A 15,760-nucleotide genomic window follows, 5' to 3' on the forward strand; every position below is an offset into this window, starting at 1 on the left:
CATCACAGAAACTTTCGGTTTTGATCATGCAATATGACCTATAAACCATCAGGTCAAATATGAATATTCATTTGATTTTTGTACTTGATTTATATGTTGATCCCACATTTCTCCTATTATTATTATTATTTTTATTTTTAATAAAATGCTGAAGTGGTAGGTAGATGCAAGATAAAGGTAGAAAACATAGTTTAGTGCTGTAAGAAGGCAAATGTAGATGATCAGATGATCAGGTGTGTGCCTATGGACTAAGTATTAATCCAGGCTAGACAAGGGCAGCAAGACATCCACGGATGCAGAAGATTTCTCTCAAAGCAGGGGGGGTGAGGTTCTGAGCCTCACCTCTGTTGATCCCCAAATTCTCACCTGATGGCCCCCCTGCGACTGTGCCTGTCTTAGGTTGTTCCTCCCTTGAGGAATCTTACCCGTCTCTGGCTAACCAGTCATCTTCCGGGGCCATACAGGGAAATGTAAAGTTGGTAAGTGAGAGAGAAGCCATATTGTTTGCAAAGGTTAGCTTTTTACTTCTTTGCAGATTTATGCCCTGTGGCTTCTATGCCCAGCACTTGTCTCGAGGTATCTTTACCACCTGGAGGAATTATGATACTCGGTAAATTCGATATGAGGCACGAATTCTATTTAAGGTTTGTAATTAGGAAGGAAGAAGAAAAGCTATAGATGTAGCATATGAAGGAAACTTGGGAGGATTGATTATTTCTTTGACATATCTTCTTGTAGAGTACCTTAAGTATGTATAGGTTTTAAACTACTAACTAATTTGCACACACATATTAACATAATAGGAATACGGTGACATAAACAAAGCAAATCTATAATTACCAGCCATCTCCAGTGAAGCCAAGAAAACCATTTAGGCACCCTAGGCATTTGTGAAAATTTATCTATGATATGATGGATATTTTCCAACTGTACTTGAACCATCAGACAAATTAAAGCAGCCCATTTCTGGGATCTGTTCACATCCCATATGTTCTTTTAACCATAGATAGTCTATAGTCATGAGATTTTGGGGTGCTACAACTTGCACCCCTCCCAACTCCTGGTTGAGTTCCAACAGTACAGATCCAGTCAAATTCGTTGTCTCACTGTATGCACATGCCAGCCTAGACATCTCCCTCCTCCTTCTTATGGCAAGTCCAGGAGACGGTGGGCTGGATGCAGCCACAACCGCAGCATCGTCCGGATCCCTGTGGAGGCTTTTTGATGATCATCCCCCGGCACGTGCACTCTGATACTTTTATCTGGAGAATTATTTTTCATCTGGGGAATATCTGGACATCCCAAGACACTCCTAACCTCGGAAACTTCAACTACTGATTAACTCTGTGAGTCCCTTCTGGCTCTTTGGTAACACTATGAGTCCTTTTTAGTGGGCTTTACTGCCTTAATTCTCTCCACCCTTTCATGTCTGTCTTCTGCCTAACATAATGATTTTAAATTAACCATTAAAAGATTAACTTCCAAGGTTATGATTCCCTGAAGCAAGAGTTAATACTGTTTTCCATTGAGATTTGAGATTTTAAAACTCAAGGTCAAAGAGGAAGATTTCATTATCCCTTTTTCTCTTAGATCTTATAATTTCTTTAATACCTAAGAAAGTAAAACAAATCCACACATATAAGTGCTTTTCCAAAGGGCAACCTTAGAAGAAGGATGTTTTAATATTTCTGTTGGTTACACTGATCATAGAATTAAGAAAATGCTTACTAATCCTTTTTTTATTGCAGTATAATTAACAGTAACATATTAGTTTCAGGTGTACAACAATGATTTGCTATTTATGCATAATGTGAAATTATCATCACAATAAGTCTAGTTGATATGTCACACAGTTAAAAAATTTCTTGTGGTAAGAACTTTTTTTTTGTTTCAAATATATATATTGGTATCGTTAATGTACAATTACTTTAACAACATTATGGTTACTAGACTCCCCCTATTTTCAAGTCCCCCCCACATACCCCATTACAGTCACTGTCCGTCAGCATAGTAAGATGTTATAGAATCACTACTTGTCTTCTCTTTATATACTGCCTTTCCCGTGTCCCCCCCATGTGCTAATTGTAATGCCCTGTTTTCCCCTTATCCTTCCCTTCCCACCCATCCTCCCTAGTCCCTTTCCCCTTGGTAACTGTTAGTCCATTTTTGGGTTCTGTGAGTCTGCTGCTGTTTTGTTCCTTCAGGTTTTTCTTTGTTCTTATACTCCCTTGCAGTAAGAACTTTAAAGATCTACTCTCTCAGTTAATAGTCTATCATTACCATGCTACATCTCCATGACTTATTTATTTATAACCAAGTCTGTACCTTTTGTTCCCCTTTACCATTTTGCTACTCCCTCCTCAATCTGTTCTCTTTATCTATGAGCAGCAAGAGAGTTAAAATAAAATCCTGATCACATTATGAAAAAAATTTTTCATTTCTTTCTGCCTTCAGGTCAGATATTTTAAGACACTAATAACCAAAAGTCCCACTGGGTAAGTCATTCCTTGGAGGCAGTTTACTCAACTGCAGAGCAAATCACATGGAGCCAGATCTACAGAATGGCCTCTCGCAGTCATACTCAGATTATCCTAACACTGTTAATCCTATGAGTATTCACATGATGAACAAGATGTGAACCCTTTTCCTTTCACATATGTCAAAAGGATACTTGCAAAAGAAGGAAAAGATTTTACTGAAAGAGTTAAAATGTTAAAACAGCATAAAGTTTGAAAATACCATAAAATTATATTTCAAGTAGATATACATTATGCAACCTTCAAAAGGATTCAGTCATTATTTAAAAACATTTATATGTGTATCTTTTAAGCATGTAAAAATTACATAGTTGTTGACTTCTGTTATGCAAGTCACCTATCACATTTAAGACAGCATTAAAAAATTCATTATCTAATCTTATACAAATGTTTTATATTTACCAAAGCCTACCACAATCCATGGGGCACAAATGTTGGCCAACTAATTCTACCTTTTATGTTGGACATCAAGTTGTTTGTTTAACCATTAAGGTAGCTAAGAGAATCAACTTTATAGAGCTTAGCTTTTCTCAGGCATCTGACTTGTGGGAGGAGAGAGGGAAGTCCAGGGAAGTTAAGAAGAATAATGTTACTTTTCTAAAATGGAAAAATAAAAATATTTAATTTGATGACAACACACTTACAAATCAAAATGGGCTCTAATACAAACGTATATGGAGAGGTTTTGAAGAATAAATTGGGTACCCCAGGGGTGGATCGGCTGCTTGTACTGTAAGGTTTCTTAACAGTAGTGGATTAGCTTGTATACTGTAACGTTCCTCATCATCGTTCGTGGCATAAAGTAATTCCCAGGAAAGATTGGCCCACTGACCTCGAACAGCTTCAGCATTTAACTTTCCAACTTGAATCAATAATTCTTGAAGGGTAAGTACTCTCCCAGTGTAAACGCCCTTTAAAGTACAATGGGGAGAAGGGAGGGAAAAATAAATAAGAGATATTCAGGCCTTTATATTCTATTTAGAAATGGAGAGCAAAATTACATGGTAGTTAGGTAAAATTAAACAAAGTGGTGTATTAAAATGTATACACAAGTTGCTTATCTTCAGAATCAAGAATACTTCCATTTAGTAGCTCTCTGAACTCAAAAGTATGAAGGGAAACATTCCCTCAAGCCATTTCACTCAAGGATCAGAAAAGCAAAAATCTCAGCTACTTTTCTTCCCTTTTCTATTCTATTTCCTCACCCGATCTGGCCTGAGCAATGTGTAAGTCATATACTAATCAGGGGAACCATCCAATAGGTTCTTCTTAAAAACAGCTTTATTGAGATATATTTCACATTTCAAACACTTACTCATGTGAAGTGTACAATTGTTTTTAATATACTCAAGTATGTACAACTGTCACAACAGTCAATTTTAGAACATTTTCATGACTTCAAACAATCCCTGATAGGTATTACCCTCCTATCCCTTCATTCCGCCAAGTCCTAAGTAACCACTAATGTACTTTCTAGCTCTATAGATTTGCCTATTTTGGACATTCCATATGAATAGAATCATATAATATGTGGTGTTTTTGACTGGCTTTTTAAAGTTGCCATATTGCTTTCAAGGTTCATTCATATTATAACATGTATCAGTACTTAATTCCTTTCCATGGATGAATAATATTCCACTGTATGAATAAACTACAATTTTAAGTAATCAATTTTGTTTACTCACTCATCAGTTGATGGACAGTTGGGATGTTTCCACCTTTTGGCAGTTACAGATAATGCTGCTATAAATATCCATGTACAAGCTTTTATGTGAATCTATGTTTTCATTTCTCCTGGGTATATACCTAGGAGTGGAATTACTAAGTCATATACTAACTATATTTAATCATTTAATAAACTGCCAGGATGTTTTCCAAACAGTTGCACCATTTCACATTTATGCCAGCACTATATTAAATTTCTAGTTCTCTATATCCTCAACAAAACTAATCATCTGCCTTTTTTATTTTAGCCATCCTACTGTGTATATATCTTTGCATGAGGTGTTATCTTGTGGTTTTGATTTCATTTTCCTGATGTCAAATGATACTGAGAATTTATTTTTTGAAGAACATTATGTTTACTAGACTCACCCCTTCACCAAGTCCCCCCCACAAACCCCATTAGTCACTGTCCATCAGCGTAGTAAGATGCTGTAAAATCACTACTTGTCTTCTCTGGTTTCCACAGCCCTCCCCATGCCCCGCCCCCCAGATTATACATGCTAATAGTAATGCCTCCTTTCTTTTTCCCAAACTTTATCCTTCCCTTCCCACCCATCCTAACCAGTCCCTTTCCCTTTGGTAACTGTTAGTCCATTCTTGGGTTCTGTAATTCTGCTGCTGTTTTGTTCCTTCAGTTTTTCTTTGTTCTTATACTCCACATATGAGTGAAATCATGTGGTATTTGTCTCTCTCCACCTGGCTTATTTCACTGAGCATAATACCCTCTAGCTCCATCCATGTTGTTGCAAATGGCAGGATTTGTTTTCTTCTTATGGCTGAATAATATTCCATTGTGTGTATGTACCACATCTTCTTTATCCATTCATCTACTGATGGACACTTAGGTTGCTTCCATTTCTTGGCTATTGTGAATAGTGCTGCGATAAACAGGGGTGCATCTGTCTTTTTCAAACTGTGCTGCTGTATTCTTAGGGTAAATTCCTAGAAGTGGAGTTCCTGGGTCAAATGGTACTTCTATTTTGAGCTCTTTGAGGAATCTCCATATTGCTTTCCACAATGGTGGAAATAATATACATTCCTACCAGCAGTGTAGGAGGGTTCCCCTTCCTCCACAACCTCATCAACATTTGTTGTTGTTTGTCTTTACAATGATAGCGATCCTTACTGGTGTGAGGTGATATCTCATTGTGGTTTTAATTTGCATTTCTCTGATGACTAGCGATGTGAAGCATCTTTTCATGTGTCTGTTGGCCATCTGAATTTCTTCTTTGGAGAACTGTCTGTTCAGCTCCTCTGCCCATTTTTTAATTGGATTGTTTGCTTTTGTTTGTTGTGGTGCGTGAGGTCTTTATACATTTTGGATGTCAACCCTTTATCGGATCTGTCATTTATAAATATATTCTCCCATACTGTAGGAAGCCTTTTGATCTATTGATGGTGTCCTTTGCTGTACAGAAGCTTTTCAGCTTGATACAGTCCCATTTGTTCACTTTTGCTTTTGTTTCCCTTGCCCAGGGAGATATGTTCATGAAGAAGTCGCTCATGTTTATGTCCAAGGGATTTTTGCCTATGTTTTTTTCAAAGAGTTTTATGGTTTCATGACTTACATTCAGCTCTTTGATCCATTTCGAATTTACTTTTGTGTATGGGGTGAGACAGTGATCCAGTTTTATTTTCTTACATATAGCTGTCCAGTTTTGCCAGCACCAACTGTTGAAGAGACTGTCATTTCACCATTGTATGTCCATGGCTCCTTTATCATATGTTAATTGACCATATATGTTTGGGTTAATGTCTAGAGTCTCTAATCTGTCCCACTGGTCTGTGGCTCTCTTCTGGTACCAGTACCAAATTGTCTTGATTACTGTGGCTTTGTAGTAGAGCTTGAAGTTGGGGAGCAAAATCCCCCCCACATTATTCTTCCTTCTCAGGGTTGCTTTCACTATTTAGGGTCTCTGGTGTTTCCGTATGAATTTTTGAACTATTTGTTCCAGTTCATTGAAGAATGCTGTTGGTGATTTGATAGGGACTGCATTGAATCTGTATATTGCTTTGGGCAGGATGGCCATTTTGACGATATTAATTCTTCCTAGTCAAGAGCATGGGATGAGTTTCCATTTGTTAGTATCCTCTTTAATTTCTCTTAAGAGTGTCTTATAGTTTTCAGGGTATAGGTCTTTCACTTCCTTGGTTAGGTTTATTCCTAAGTATTTTATTCTTTTTGATGCAATTGTGAATGGAACTGTTTTCCTGATTTCTCTTTCTCTTAGTTCATTGTTAGTGTATAGGAAAGCCACAGATTTCTGTGTGTTTATTTTGTATCCTGCAACTTTGCTGAATTCCAATATTAGTTCTAGTAGTTTTAGAGTGGAGTCTTTAGGGTTTTTTATGTACAATATCATGGCATCTGCAAACAGGGACAGTTTGACCTCTTCTTTACCAATCTGGATTCCTTGTATTTCTCTGTTTTGTCTAATTGCCGTGGCTTGGACTTCCTGTACTATGTTGAATAACAGTGGGGAGAGTGGGCATCCCTGTCTTGTTCCTGATCACAGAGGAAAGCTTTCAGCTTCTCACTGTTCAGTGTGATGTTTGCTGTGGGTTTGTCATATATGGCCTTTATTATGTTGAGGTACTTGCCCTCTACACCCATTTTGTTGAGAGTTTTTATCATGAATGGATGTTGAATTCTGTCAAATCCTTTTTCAGCATCTGTCAAGATTATCATGTGGTTTTTGTCCTTCTTTTTGTTGATGTGGTGGATGATGCTGATGGATTTTCGAATGTTGTACCATCCTTGCATCCCTGGGATGAATCCTACTTGGTCACAGTGTATGATCCTTTTGATATATTTTTTAATTTGTTTGTTAATATTTTGTTGAGTATTTTTGCATCTACATTCATCAGGGATATTGGTTTGTAATTTTCTTTGTTGGTGGGGTCTTTGCCTGGTTTTGGTATTAGGGTGATGTTGGCCTCATAGAATGAGTTTGGGAGTATTCCCTCCTCTTCTATTTTTTGGAAAACTTCAAGGAGAATGAGTATTATGTCTTCTCTGTATGTCTGATAAAACTCTGAGGTAAAACCATCTGGCCTGGTGGTTTTGTTCTTCAGTAGTTTTTTGATTACTGCTTCAATTTCTTTGCTGGTAATTGGTTTGTTTAGATTTTGTGTATCTTCCTTGGTCAGTCTTGGAAGGTTGTATTTTTATAGGAAGTTGTCCATTTCTTCTAGGTTTTCCAGCTTGTTAGCATATGGGTTTTCATAGTATACTCCAATAATTCTTTGTATTTCTGTTGGGTCCATCGTGATGTTTCCTTTCTCGTTTCTGTTTCTGTTGATGTGTGTTGATTCTCTTTTTCTCTTAATAAGTCTGGCTAGAGGCTTATCTATTTTGTTTATTTTTCTCAATGAACCAGCTCTTGGTTTCATTGATTTTTTCTACTGTTTTATTCTTCTCAATTTTATTTATTTCTCTGATCTTTATTATGTTCCTCCTTCTGTTGATTTAGGCCTCATTTGTTCTTCTTTTTCTAATTTCAATAATTGTGACCTTAGACTATTCATTTGGGATTGTTTCTCTTCTTTAAATATGCCTGGATTGCTATATACTTTCCTCTTAAGACTGCTTTTGCTGTGTCCCACAGAAGTTGGGGCTTTGTGTTGTTGTTGTCATTTGTTTTCATATATTGCTTGATCTGTATTTGAATTTTGTCATTGATCCACTGATTATTTAGGAGCATGTTGTTAAGCCTCCATGTGTTGTGAGCCTTTTCGCTTTCTTTGTGCAATTTATTTCTAGTTTTATACCTTTGTGGTCTGAAAAGTTGGTTGGTAGAATTTCAATTGTTTGGAATTTACTGAGGCTCTTTTTGTGGCCTAGTATGTGGTTCATTCTGGAGAATGTTCCATGTGCACTTGAGAAGTTGTCCATTTTGCCTAGGTTTTCCTATTTGTTACCATATAGGTTTTCATAGTACTCTCTAATAATTTTTTATATTTCTGTGGGGTCCATCATGATTTTTCCTTTCTCGTTTCTGATTCTGTTGATGTGTGTTGACTCTCTTTTTCTCTTAATAAGTCTGGCTAGAGGCTTATCTATTTTGTTTATTTTCTTGAAGAACCACCTCTTGGTTTCATTGATTTTTTCCATTGTTTTAATCTTCTCAATTTTCTTTACTTCTTCTCTGATCTTTATTATGTCCCTCCTTCTGCTGACCTTAGGCCTCATTTGTTCTTCTTTTTCTAATTTCGATAATTGTGACATTAGACCATTCATTTGGGAGTATTCTTCCTTCTTTAAATATGCCTGAATTGGTATATACTTTCCTCTTAAGACTGTTTTCACTGTGTCCCACAGTAGTTGGAGCTTTGTGTTGTTCTTGTCATTTGTTTCCATATATTGCTGGATGTCCATTTTAATTTGGTCATTGATCCATTGATTATTTAGGAGCATGTTGTTAAGCCTCCATGTGTTTGTGAGCCTTTTTGCTTTCTTTGTACAATTTATTTCTAGTTTTATACTTTTGAGGTCTGAAAAGTTGGTTGGTAGGATTTCAATCTTTTTGAATTTACTGAGGCTCTTTTTGTGGCCTAGTATGTGGTCTATTCTGGAGAATGTTCCATGTGCACTTGAGAAGAATGTGTATCCTGTTGCTTTTGGATGTAGAGTTCTATAGATGTCTGTTAGGTCCATCTGTTCTAGTGTGTTGTTCAGTGCCTCTGTGTCCTTACTTATTTTCTGTCTGGCAGATCTATCCTTTGGAGTGAGTGTTGTGTTGAAGTCTCCTAAAATGAGTGCATTGCATTCTATTTCCTCCTTTAATTCTGTGAGTATTTGTTTCACATATGCTGGTGCTCCTGTATTGGGTGCATATATATATATATATATATAATGGTTATATCCTCTTGTTGGACTGAGCCCTTTACCATTATGTAATGTCCTTCTTTATTTCTTGTTACTTTCTTTGTTCTGAAGTCTATTTTGTCTGATAGTAGTACTGCAACACCTGCTTTTTTCTCCCTGTTGTTTGCATGAAATATCTTTTTTCATCCCTTGACTTTTAGTCTGTGCATGTCTTAGGGTTTGAGGTGAGTCTCTTGTAAGCAGCATATAATGGGTCTTGCTTTTTTATCCAATCTATTACTCTGTGTCTTTTGACTGGTGCATTCAGTCCATTTACATTTAGGGTGATTATTGAAAGATATGTACTTATTGCCATTGCAGGCTTTAGATTCGTGGTTACCAAAGGTTCAAGGTTTATTTCGTTATTATCTTAGAGTCTAACTTAACTCACTTAATATGCTGTTACAAACACAATCTAAAGGTTCTTTTCTATTTCTCCTCCTTTTTCTTCCTCCTCCATTCTTTATATATTAGGTATCATATTCTGTATTCTTTGTCTATCTCTTGATTGACTTTGGGGATAGTTATGTTAATTTTGCATTTGCTTAGTAACGAGCTGTTCTACTTTCTTTACTGTGGGTTTATTTCCTCTGGTGACAGCTATTAAACCTTAGGAACACTTCTATCTATAGCAGTCCCTCCAGAATAGATTGTAGAGATGGTTTGTGGGAGGTAAATTCTGTCAGCTTTTGCTTATGTGGAAATTGTTTAATACCACCTCAAATTTAAATGATAATCTTGCCAGATAAAGTAATCTTGGTTCCAGGCCATTCTGTTTCATTGCATTAAATACATCATGCCACTCCCTTCTGACCTGTACGGTTTCGGCTGAGAAGTCTGGTGTTAGCCTGATGAGCTTTCCTTTGTATGTGATCTTATTTCTCTGTCTGGATGCTTTTAATACTCTGTCCTTATCCTTGATCTTTGCCGTTTTAATTACTATATGTCTTGGTGTTGTCTTCCTTGGGTCCCTTGTGTTGGTAGATCTGTGCACCTCATGGCCTGAGAGACTATCTCCTTCCCCAAGTTGGGGAAGTTTTCAGCAACTACTTCCTCAAAGACACTTTCTATCCCTTTCTCTCTCTTCTTCTTCTGGTATCCCTTTAATGCGAATATTGTTCCATTTGGATTGGTCACACAGTACTTTCAATATTCTTTCATTCTTAGAGATCCTTTTTTCTCTCTGTGCCTCAGCTTCTTTGTATTCCTCTTCTCTAGTTTCTATTTCATTTATCGTCTCCTCCACTGTATCCAACCTGCTTTTAATACCCTCCATCATGCTCTTCAAAAATTGGATCTCCGACCTGGATTCATTCCTGAGTTCTTGGATATCTTTCTGTACCTCCATTAGCATGATGATAATTTTTATTTTGAACTCCCATTCAGGAAGTCATGAGGTCCATGTGATTTAAATCTTTCTCAGGAGTTGTATTAATAATTTTACTCTGGACCAGGTTTCTTTGGTATTTCATATTTGTATATGGCACCCTCTTGTGTCCAGAAGCTCTACTCTGGAGCTGCTCAGCGCCTGAAGCAATGTCGGGGGTTGCAGGGGAGCAGTATTGGTGCTTGGGGGGAGGAAAGAGCTGTTTCCTGCTTCCCAGCTGCTATGCCTGTCTCCACTGCCTGAACCAGTGGGCTGAGCACACAAGTATAAGCTTTTGTCCCAGAGCAGCCAGATACGGATCCCTGCTTTCCACAAGCAGCTGGAATCTTAGTCTCTCCATGAATTCTGCCTGTATTAGCTTTCCAACCTCATAATCACATGAGTATCATGAAAGCACCATGAAATGTAGGTTTGTGCTCCCAGAGCAAATCTCCAGAGCTAGGTATTCAGCAGTCCCAGGCCTTCCCCTCCCTCCCTGTTCCATTTCTCTTACTCCCACCAGCGAGCTGGGGTGGGGGAAGGGCTTGGGTCCTCCTGGGCCATGGCTCTGGTACGTTACTGTGTTCCGTGAGGTCTGCTCTTTTCTCCAGGTGTGTGCAGTCTGGCGCCATCCTCTTTCCTGTTGCTCTCTCAGGATTAGTTGCACCAACGCTATTTTCTAATTGTATACGGTTTTAGGAGAAAGCCTCTGTCTCTCCTCTCATGCTGCCATCTTTAATCTTGGATGCCGATACTGACCATTTTTCTATGTGCTTAGCTGCCCCATTTGCATATCTCCTTTGGAGAAATAGATATACAGATCCTTTGATCATTTTTAGATTGGGTTATTTGTCTTTTTACTGAAATGTAAGAGTTCTTTATATACTCTAGTAACAAGTCCTTTATCATAGCAAATATTTTTTCCCAATCAGTAAGGTATCTTAACTTTCCTGATTGTGTCCTTTAAAACACAAATGTTTTTACTTTTGATGAAGTCCTACTTATCTTTTTTTCCTTTTGTTTTTCATGGGTTTGGTATCGTATCTCAGAATCCACTGAGATGTTTGAGATTATGAAGATTTATACCAATGTTTTCTTCCAAGATTTTCATGTTGTTAGCTCTCACATTTAGGTCTTTGATCCATTTTGAGTTCATTTTTTTATATAGTATGAAGTAAAGGTTTGCAGTTAGTTGAACAGTATCACTTAAATAAGGTATATCTCTGTCTTAACCCACTGTACCTCTGAATGTGACCTTATTTGGAGTGGGTCTTTGCAGATATATTTAAGGATCTTGAGAAGAGCTCACTCTGAATTCAGATGGCCCTAAATCTAAGGAGAGAAAAGTAGTGGGAGACGTGACACAGGGGAATATAGGAAAGATGCCCATGTGAAGACAGAGGTGGAGAATGGAGTATATGCTACAACTAGCCAAGAAATGCCTGGAGTCACCAGGAACTGGAAGAGGTAAGAAAGGAGTTTTCCCTAAGTTTCCTAAGGGAGTGTGGCCTTGCTGGCACCTTGATTTCAGACGTGATCTCCAGAACTGTGAAAGAATAATTTTTACTGTTTTAAGCCATCCAGTTTACATAATTTGTTGCAGCACCCCTGGAAACTAATATAGGTCAAATGTCATTATTTTGAATGTGGCTATCCAATTGTCCCAGCACTATTTGTTGAAAAGACTATATTCTTTCCCCATAGAATGGTCTTGGCATCCTTGTTAAAAAATCAGTTGGTCATAATAGACACATGAGTGTATTTCTGAATTTCAATGCAATCCTATTGATTTATATATCTATGTTTATGCCTGTGCCACACTGTCTTCAGTTTTTTGGTTGGTTTGTAGTAAGTTTTGAAATTTGAAAACATTAGTTTGCCAACTTTTAAAAAATTGTTCTTGCTATTCAGGGTCCCTTGCAATTGCGTATGAATTTTAGAATCCATTTGCCAGTTTCCACAAAGAAGCCAGTTGACTTTCTTATAGGGACTACATTGATTCTATAGATCAATCTGGGGAGTATTGCTATGTTAATATAGCTTGATTCATGAACATGGGATGTTCCATTTATTTAGATCTTTAATTTCTTCTTTCAACAATGTTTTACAGTTTTCATAGAATAACTTTTGTACTTTTCTTGTTAAACTTATTTCTAAGTATTTTATTCTTTTTGATGCTATTATAAGTAGAATTGTTTTCTTAATTATTTCAGTTTTGGATTCTTCATTCCCAGTACATGGAAATTACAAAAGATTTTAGTATTTTCATCTTGTAATCTACAACCATACTGAACTTGTTTTTTAGTTCTAAGTTTTTTAGTGGATTCCTTAGATTTTTCTATAAATAAGATGTCATCTGTGAATAGAGATAATTTTATTTCTTCCTTTCCAATATGAATGCCATTTCTTTCTTTTTCTTGCCTAATTAGTTTGGCTAGAACCTCTAGTGTTACATTAAATAAATGTGGTAAGAGTGGACATACTTGTCTTATTGCTGATCTTTGAAGCATTCAGTCTTTCACCAGTAAGTATAATGTTATCTATGAGTTTTTCATAGATGTCTTTATCAAACTGAGTAAGTTACTATCTATTCCTAGTTCATTTCAGTATGAAAGGGTGTTGAACTTTCTCAACTGCTTTTTCTGTGTCTGCTGAGATGATTATATGTTTTTTTGTTTTTTCATTAGTATGGTGTATTACATTGATTTTTGGATGTTAAAGCAAGCCTGCATTGATTTAATATTTATCCTGGGATAAATATCACTTAGTAATGGTCTATAATTCTTTTTATATATTGCTTGATTCAGTTTGCTAGTATTTTGTTAAGGATTTCTACATCCACATTGGTAAGAAATACTGGTCTGTAGTTTTTGTATGCTTTTGGTATCATGGTGATACAGGCTTTATAGAGTAAATTGCAAAGAACTCCATCCTCTTCCGTTTTTTTCGAAGAGTTTGTGAAGAATTAGTGTTAATTATTATTTAAATACCTTACAGAATTATGCAGTAAAGCCATCTGGTTCTTGGGTTTTATTTATGGTTAGGGTTTTGATTACTGATTCAATCTCTACTTGTTATAGGTCTGTTTAGAATGTCTGTTTCTTCTTGAGTTAGTTTCAGTAGTTTGTCTTTGCAGGAATTTGTCCATTTCATTGAAGTTATATAATTAATTGTCATACAACTGTTCATAGTATTTCTTTATAATCATTTTATTTCTGTATGCTCAGTAGTAATGTCCCCTTTTTCATTTGATTCTGGTAATCTTAATCTTCTCTTTTGTCTTAGTCAAACCAGCCAAAGGTTTTCCAGTTTTGTTGATATCTTTAAAGAAGCAGTTGTTCATTTCACCGATGATCTCTATTTTTTGTCTGTTCTCTATTTCATAATTACCTCTCCAATATTAATTTTCCTCTGTTTGTCTTAAGTTCAGTTTGTTTTTTTCCCCAGTGTCATAAGGAAAAGGTTAAGCTATTGATTTGAAATGTTCTTTCTGTTTCCAACAATCATGGATTTGAAATCTTCTTTTTGTTTAAAAACAGTTTTACTTCTTCCTTTCCAGTTTGGATGAATTTTATTTCTTTCTCTTGCCTGATTGTTCTGGCTAGGACTTCTAATATTATGCTGAATAAAAGTGGTGACAGTGGGCATCCTTGTCTTGTTTCTAATCTCAGAGGAAAAGCTTTTAGCCTTTGACCATTGAGTATGATGTTGGCTGTGGGCTGATATATATGGCCTTTATTACGTTGAGGTATATTCCCTACATACCCACTCTGTTTATTTTTTTTTATTGAAGTATCATTAATATATAATCTTATATTGGTTTCTAAGATACAATGTAGTGGTTCAACAATTACCAGTATTATTAAATCCTCACCCCCACTAGTGCAGTTACTGTCAACATAGGAAGATGTTGCAGAATCATTGGCTATTCTTCCATGCTGTACTACTATCCCCATGACCAACTTATATTATGATTGAGACTTTCTGTGTTTACTTTTTAAATCATGGTTTCCTCCAGTCCTTTGAACATATTTATAACAGCTACTTTGAAGTTTTTGTTAAATCTGAAATCCTGTAGCTCTCACAGGCAATTTCTGCTGTCTTTCTTCCTCCTTGTGTATGGTCTGACTTTCCTGTTTCCTTTCATGACTCTTTTTTGTTGTTGAATACTATATATTTTAGATAACACTGTAGAAATTCTAGGAACTGATCCTGCCCACTCCTACCCCAGAGCTTTTTATTTGCTTATCATTTATTTAGTGAATGTCTGGTTGATTTTAGTAAAGATAACTTCCTTTCACAAGTGAGAAGTCTTTGATGTTGTACTTCAGGTCGTGCAGCCTTATGAATGTCCATAGTTAACAAGGGATAGAAATGATTTTGGCAGGGCTCCCTTTATCTGTTTAAGTGCTCACACCCAGCTGTTAAGGTCCAACGAATGCCAGCTGGTTGCTTTAAGTTTTTAACAATAACCCAGGGTGTAAATTGCTTCACAGACTGATCCAATTAAATTTGGACTGCTTCAAAGGTAGAGCTTTGGAGGTCAATGTTTGAGATGTATTTTTGACCACAGGAGGGCTCTTGCCTGCTGTTTCTTTCACTGGTTCTCTCTGTTAATCTACCCAGCCTACAGTGTATCTAATCTAATAAATTTAGCAATAACCTCTTAATTACTTTTCTCCACAACCTTCACTGCTTTTGAGAGTATCTTAGACATTATTGTGTTCACACTATGTTGCAAATAAAGTTAGTTCCTTTGGGAAGAGATGCGGGTTTTTTTTTTTTTTTTTTAATGGTCTGCTTTTCCCACTGGGCAAAATCTTTGAGCCAGAGTTCTGGATCTGGTGGTGAAACAATATCATGCTTCTCTTTGAGCAAAACCTCTACTTTAGGAGGGAAGCACTTGGTAGAGGGGGAACAGTGACCTGAGATCTTGGCATGCCTCTTGCAATATAGAACCTCCACCTTCTTAGTAGGTGTGGGTGATCAGGGCCTCATTATTCTTAGTGGCACCACATTCAGAGTAAAGCCTCCACCCAGCAAAGTCACGTTGGCCAGAGGGAGTTTCCATCCCTTGTACCTAGCCTCCCAACAGGTAAGTTTTGAGGAAGGTAACTTGCATTAAGAGGAGGAATGTGAAGTTCTTCCTCAGCTGGGAAACAGTCTTCCAACTGGGAGCTCAGTAGAGAGGTAACCCTTCTTGGCTGTACCAGTCTAGGTGGAGTTTCTGTCTTTCTGAGCTAGGAGGGGATGGGTTTTGCTTCA

The 15,760-nt window shown here is 36.9% G+C and overlaps 1 protein-coding gene across 2 annotated transcripts in view; it reads right to left on the reverse strand.

Moving 5' to 3' along the window:
- Positions 1-1,721: 1,721 nt before the first annotated feature.
- PCNX4 (pecanex 4) overlaps positions 1,722-15,760 on the reverse strand; it is a 65,961-nt gene continuing 51,922 nt past the window's right edge. For both annotated transcript variants that reach the window (XM_037006866.2, XM_037006875.2), the window contains one exon: positions 1,722-3,448. In XM_037006866.2, the coding sequence (XP_036862761.1) occupies positions 3,197-3,448 (252 nt within the window). In that variant the 3' untranslated portion in view covers positions 1,722-3,196. The remainder of the gene's footprint in view (positions 3,449-15,760) is intronic.

Source organism: Manis javanica, chromosome 8 (genome assembly GCF_040802235.1).
Source record: "Manis javanica isolate MJ-LG chromosome 8, MJ_LKY, whole genome shotgun sequence".
NCBI classification, from domain to species: Eukaryota; Metazoa; Chordata; class Mammalia; order Pholidota; family Manidae; genus Manis; species Manis javanica.